At 44.0% G+C, this 7,500-nt stretch overlaps 1 protein-coding gene across 1 annotated transcript in view; it reads left to right on the top strand.

Moving 5' to 3' along the window:
• The window catches only part of slc30a6 (solute carrier family 30 member 6), a 49,955-nt gene that overhangs the window by 11,449 nt on the left and 31,006 nt on the right, over positions 1-7,500 (top strand). Inside the window, exon 4 of the mRNA XM_023394669.2 lies at positions 726-810. Within this exon, the coding sequence (XP_023250437.2) occupies positions 726-810 (85 nt within the window). The remainder of the gene's footprint in view (positions 1-725; positions 811-7,500) is intronic.

Genomic DNA, 7,500 nt, shown 5'->3' with positions numbered 1-7,500 from the left:
TGTTGGGATTTGTGTTGTACATACAGTACGTCCAAGTTTTGTTACCGTGATATCTCAGAACGCTTTGTGGGGTTTTCTTTAAATTTGGTGCGAACTACGGGCTGAAGAATTTATCGAAATATTACCGATATCTCAATATGATCAAGTCCGGTATCCAAATCGCAACATCCGCAGTATGATTCGTTTTGTTTTCACATCGTTCATGTGGACAAACGTTCACTCGGACTCGAGGATGAACTGAAGTTGGTGGTCAAAGGTCAAAGGTCACTGTGACCTCACAAAGCGCATGATTGGCCATAACTCACAAATTCATCCGCTAATTGTGTTGCGATGTAATGACACGATTTAATCCAAATATCTAATAAGATAAAATAATAATCACATTTTATATCCAAAAGGTCAACTTCACTGTGACATCATAATGTTCTGTAAAACTCTTCTGGTCGTGATTCAACGCTGTAATCCAGGAAAGAGAGACTGTGACTTTATTTCCTGACTCAGCTGGTTGGCGGAGGGATTCAACCGTGATCTGGTGATTCCCGTCGTTTCCTGATTTCAGAAGAAAACATCATTTCAGCTCATGTGAATAATGAATGAAGGAAATAAGAAAAGACATATGACAGGTGATCTGTTGGGCCTGGATCCAGAGGCGGAGCCTCTCCTTCTTGTGTTTTTGTCCTTTAACAGTTATTTTGTTTGTTTGTTTGTTTGTTTGTCGTTTTCAGTCGTGGAGGATCCTGCTGTTCGGATCACTCAACCTGCTGTGTACCGGCTGTCTGCTGATGTGGTGCAGCTCCACCAACAGCATGGGTGAGCTCACACACACACACACACACACACACACACACACACACGTGTAAAACAAACACAGTGACAGTGGGAGATGCAGATAGACACATGCAAACTGACACACACACACGCTGACAGACGTACACAGTCTGACAGCGACACACTCATGAAGAAAAGAAAACACACTTTGAGACGTGGACACAGACATTAACAGGTGGAGATACCTGTCTACACACAGTAAAGACAGATTGACAGGTACACACTCTCACACACACACACACACAGGCATAAATTGTGTGTGTGTGTGTGTGCTGCAGCTTTAAACACACAGCCTGGGAACAAGTCTTTAGGAAGTGTGTTAGCAGTGTCGTCTCACCACAGGGGTTCAGACTGATCCTTCTGCTGCTGTGTGTGTGTGTGTGTGTGTGTGTGTGTGTGTGTGTGTGTGTGTGTGTGTGTGTGTTAGGAAGGGGGGTCAACTCAGTCAAAATATGGCACTTTAAAGGGCGCGTTGAAGAAACAGAGTCCTTCACAGCGGCTGCTTTCACCCGCCGGTGCACAGAGAACACATCTGTCATATTGACGCGCACGTTTTCTATTTTCTTTTTCTCTTCAAGTGCAATCACAGCAGCGGAGAGCAGATACCATCAGAAACAGAGTGTTTAAAGCTCCATTCAGCCTAAAGGGAGATGTCCATGTGACGTGTGATGATAAAGCAGGTCTAGTCTGGCAGTGTGAGAGGAGTCAGTCGTCTGCCCTCGTTTAAAAAGCTGCTTGTTCCTGCTAATTTTGGTGCGAAAAGGTTATAAGACCTGTTGTGATCAGATACCCATCACACTGAAATGCTTATCCAACATCTTCACTTCAGAACGTCTTCACACTCCTCTTGAATTGTTTGAATTTGTCTTTTACAGGACAAATGTGAACGGAACCAGGTCGAGTCGTGTGGACGATTTGTGATCCGATAAAAACCTGCGTTAGACTCTGATTAACTCTAAACCTCAGTCTGTTTACACTGAACCTGCAGTGAATGATCTCTCATTATCTGATGATGATGATGATGAGGAGGAGGATGATAAGGAGGAGGAGGATGAGCAGTCTGCTGTGGTTTTTACCCTGATGGAGAGTTTTAGTGTCCATGTGCTGGAAACACTAAGTACTGACAGTTTTCAGCTTTAAAGATTTTGAATATATGCAGGAAATATTGGTTGTCACTGGCTCCCATGAAAATGAGTGTTGGTCTTAACTGTGTGTGTGTGTGTGTGTGTGTGTGTGTGTGTTGTGTGTGTGTGTGTGTGTGTTGTGTGTGAGCAGGGAGGCAGCACTTAAAACCATTTCTCTGCCTCAGCTGAGCTGTCCACTGGCTTTGCTCTGGACGCTGTGACAAGCTTATATTTAGGACTAAGAGACACGCACACTCACTCAAACACACACATACACACACACACACACACACACATCCCAACAAGCTGAAATACAGACTCACACACGGGGGCAGCGCTCGCAGGTGTACAAGGCCGGATGAGAACAGATTTTAAGGTTCAAGAGGAAGAAATCACTTTTGAAACGAGACGTTTATTTTAATTTTTGTGTCAGGTTTGATTCAGGTTGTATTTAAAGTCAGTTTAGCGTGTTTGTGTGTATCCTAAAATACTTTGACTTGCCGTCTCTCTCATGAACAAAGTGGTGACAGTCCTGCGTACAGATGTGCAGTGAGACAGATGTGCGGTGTGTTCATGGTCATGTCTGCCACCGACATTAAATCCTCTCAGGGAATCCATCACTCAAGAAAACGTTGCCACGAAAAGAACAACATGCAACCTTAGCCCTCGCTCACCCACTCTGCCTGCTAATACTGCAGCATCACACACACACACACACATACAATTACACACACATACACACACATACACACACACACACATACACACACACACACAATTACACACACATACACAATTACACACACATACACATACACACACACACCCATATACAGGGGTGGCGTCGGGTGTCGTGCAGACAGGAAGCGGAGGACAGAGGTATCGAACACACGGGGGGAAGGCGACACCGCCGTCGATACTCGGCCCCCGATGAGAACAGCGGGAGCAGACGGCGGCCCAGTCTCAATACTGTCAGTCAGAGTCCTCCTCATGCTTAAAGTCTCCTCCGCTCACAGGAAACACGTTCACACTGCAAGTAACTGCATTCATTTAGTTTACCACATTTATACTTTACTGTACTACTGGGTGTGTGCGTGCGTGCGCACGTGTGTGTGCGTATGTGTGCGTGTCAGGGATCTCTTCACTTCATTAGCTGTTGGCTGAAAACCATAATGTTGTGGAACGCTCAGTGTTTGTCTTCCACCTCATTAGACTGAGGACACACAAACACACACACACACGTATGTGTTTTGAATGCACATATATTTTCTTCGAAGGTCAACACCTGCAGATGCAAATGTGGTGACAGAAATTTGGCCATTTGAACATCTCTATTTTCCACCAAACTATCTAGTAGCACGGAGGTCAAAGGTCAGACATTTGTACTGCATCCTATTTCCTTCTTACTTCCACAGTCTGATCATTAATATGAATCAAATGTTTTCAACAGGATATGATCAGTTTCAGTCTTTAAACCCTGAAGAAGACACGCTAACGTTAGCTTAAAGGAGCTACATGTGGTGGTGATTGTTGCTTAATGAGAGCTTCAGCCATCTTTGAATTTATAACATATATATAGGCTACTTTATATTTATTTATATGTGTGTGTGTATACGTTGTCTGAGCAGCTACGTCTTCAGGACAGACTGGAGGCTGCAGTGAGTTGCTATCGGAAAGTGACGCGAAGGTCCGGAGCTAGCTAGCTAGTTAGCATGCTAACTTCAGTAGAATAGAGGATGTGATAGAGACACTGGTGTTTGATTCCACCTCTGGAGACAGATGTTGGTGAGTAGTAAATAAACAGCTACTAATGCTAATGTTAGCGATGTAGCGATAGCAAAAACTTACAAATAACTTCTTCTAAAGATAAAAATCTGTGCATTGCTGCCAAATGCGCTCCTGCCTCCTATGCAAAGTGTTATTATCATTGTTCGCTGCCTGCAGCTTAATATTATAATTACAAAAGTTTCATCTCTTTTTGTTTATCTTAAAATGACCTGAGGATCCGTTCGTTCACAAGTCTTTGGTTGAAATTCAGAATCTGCTGCAACTTCTGCAGCTTTTATTTCCAGGGCAGCTCGGTCAGTCGGAACGGTTGGCGTGTGTGCAAAATGTGTACATCCAACGCCTCCAGTGCATTTCTGCCTGTAGTTTAAATGAAGCATAACCCACATAGTCTGTCCACACACACACACACGCACACACACATACACACATATCCCCGTTGACCCCCCTTTGCAAGTCTAATACCATGTTCTAGAGCAACTGCCACACTGACGCAGACAAAGCCTCATATGCACATACTGTACATTCTTGCACTCTGCTGCAGGAACACATGCATGCACACACACACACACACACAGACACACACACACAGACAGACAGACAGACAGACAGACAGACAGACAGACACACAGACAGACACACAGACAGACACACAGACAGACACACAGACAGACAGACAGACACACAGACAGACAGACAGACACACACACACTCTGCTCTGGCCCCATTAGCTCATGACTAACGGCTTAACAGACGTGTAAATACACACTATATCATATACACACACACTGCAATATGGTTCCATGTTCTCTTCTTGACTATCAGTCTGTTTGCAAACACACACACACACACACACACACACACACACACACACAGCGGTATAGACTTCATGGGTTCAGTGAGGCGGTTAACCCTTGGTCGACCCATGAAGCAGCCGAAAGAGATCATCAGAGTGCAGCTTATCCAGACCCCAATGTTCCTGTTCTCATTTCCCACTTCCTGTGTGAGTGTGTGTGTGAGTGTGTGTGTGTGTGTGTGTGTGTGTGTGTGTGTGCGTGCGTGTGTGTGTGTGTGTGTGTGTGTGTTAGTTAAGAGAACATGGGACCAGATTGCAGTGTGTGAGTATATATGCATTTATTTCCAGCCCACTGGCTGCAGAGGGAGCATGGTGCAGACAGTATTTACACGTGTTTTCCAAGATTCACACATGAGCTTTAAAGTTCTGTAAAGAGAGTAAAGATGTTTGTGTAGATGGTCTGAACTGTGAGTCATCGTCGTCCTTATAGGATTAGAGCACGACACACTGCTGTTAAGAGGAAGAGGGCAGTGGAACAAGCTGTAATCACAACAATGATATCATCTGTTTTTGTGATTCTTTATTTAGAGGATAATTGTTACAGAGAAAAAGCCTCACAGTTATAAAGTATCAGAAGTCTGCAGCAAATGAACAGTATGTTGGAGAACAGTTCCTGTCTCAACATCCTTTTTCTTTTTCCCTTTTTTGTTTAAACAATATGGATCCAATAGAATTTTCCATAAGTATTTTACAATCTGAAAGAAGAGATGTACATTAACCGAGGTGTGCATGAAGATATCTGCATTTCAAAGCAGAAAAAAAAGAAAAGATAAGAAAATATATATTGAAAAATGAAGCATCAACACAGAAGAACCAGAAGCTGCAGTTCCTCTAACGACCACTAGAGTCTGGCTCCAGCAGTGAGTCAGTCCCCATAGACTCCCATGTTAAAATGTCCAACTTTACAGCAGAAATAAACATGTTTACAGCCTGATACAAAAACTGTTTTGGTCTCTAGAGCTAATTTCCTCCGTCATGACACCTGTTTATATAACTCACCTGTTTATATAACTCACCTGTTTATTTAACTCACCTGTTTATATTTTATCAAGGACTAAAGTTATGGAGGATTAAGGGCGTGGCCTCTTTGAGAGACAGGTGGGTGAGCGTATGTTTGCCACAAACCGGCACGTCCCTCCTCTTTGACCATTTTTGGATTAGCTGGGAGTTAGGGGGCGGAGTCAGGCCCTGCTAAGATGACGACGGTGTAGCAGCTCACTCTGAGCTCCAGAAACCTGCGGGTGACGTCACAGAGGCGACGTCCATCTTTGTTTTACGGTCTCAGTCGAGGTGATAACACTGAGAGCGACACCTTTCATATCACAGATTTTAGATTCGTGTTCGTGCAGCTTTAAAAACAAAAACGAGTCCATGTTGTACAGTGTGATTCTGATTTGGCTGCTACTGTGTTTGATTCTGTATTTAAATCTACTGTGATTTAATTGACTGTCCTCTGTTACACTCGACTGATGTTGACTCAACTGAACACAGCTGCTGCGTGTGCTCGTGACCGTCGGGTTGTGCGTCTGTGTGTGCGTCTAAGTGCTGTTTAAGCAGAGTCGTTGTTGCACTGTTGCTGAAACATAAGCTGATGATGATTCTACAGAAGTCACTGTGTGTGTGTGTGTGTGTGTGTGTGTGTGTGTGTGTGTGTGTGTGTGTGTGTGTGTGTGTGTGTGAGCGCACAGTCAGGCTGGTCCTCCCATATCAAATTGTGCAGCGAACAACTGGATCAGCTTTCCAGCATTTTACAAAGGAAAGACATCAGCTTTTTGTGTCACTGCACCCCACACACACACACACACACACACAGATACACACACACACACACACACACACACACACACAGACACACACAAGCATTTTAGGCTTTGTGTCCATCCATTTGTCTGTTTCCTCTTTTCCACTCCGACACACACAGCCCACCTCTCTGTCACTTAAACCATCACTTCCTGTCTCCTTCTGACACACACACTCACACACACACACACACACACACACACACACACACCTCAGCTCTGTCTTTCACCTCTCTCTCTCCTGTCACTCACCTCTGTCTCCTAAGACTTGTTCACCTGATCACACACTCCTCTCTCCTCGTCTCCTCTCAGCTGATGCAGGATGAACCTTCTCCGTGTGTGTGTTCATTCAAACCTTCACTTCTTTTTTTTGTTTGAGTAACGAACAACTTTTATTGATTATCTGATTATCTCCTTGATTAATCACTTTGTTGATAAAATGACAGAAAATCAATACCAACATTTACAAACCCAAAGATATTTAATTTACAAATCGTGTGTGTGTGTGTGTGTGTGTGTGTGTGTGTGTGTGTGTGCATACCTCGTCTGAGCAGCTACGTCTTCAGGACAGACTGGAGGCTGCAGTGAGTTGCTATCGGAAAGTGACGCGAAGGTCCGGAGCTAGCTAGCTAGTTAGCATGCTAACTTCAGTAGAATAGAGGACGTGATAGAGACACTGGTTTTTGTTTCCACCTCTGGAGACAGATGTTGGTGAGTGAAGGTGCTGAACTCACAACGTTTCTTCTTGACTAGTAAATAAACAGCTGCTAATGCTAACGTTGCATTGCAGTGCATTGCTGCCAAATGCGCTCCTGCCTCCTTTGCAAAGTGTTATTATCATTGTTCGCTGCCTGCAGCTTAATATTATAATTACAAAAGTTTCATCTCTTTTTGTTTATCTTAAAATGACCTGAGGATCCGTTCGTTCACAAGTCTTTGGTTGAAATTCAGAATCTGCTGCAACTTCTGCAGCTTTTATTTCCAGGGCAGCTCGGTCAGTCGGAACGGTTGGCGTGTGTGCAAAATGTGTACATCCAACGCCTCCAGTGCATTTCTGCCTGTAGTTTAAATGAAGCATAACCCACATAGTCTGTCCACACACACACAC

This window comes from Seriola lalandi, unplaced genomic scaffold (assembly GCF_002814215.2).
Source record: "Seriola lalandi dorsalis isolate HSWRI2012SDOR001 ecotype SW California unplaced genomic scaffold, Sedor1 jcf7180002054952, whole genome shotgun sequence".
Lineage (NCBI taxonomy): Eukaryota > Metazoa > Chordata > Actinopteri > Carangiformes > Carangidae > Seriola > Seriola lalandi.
Note: the sequence above shows the minus strand (reverse complement) of the source record. Positions and strands in the feature narration are given on the sequence as shown.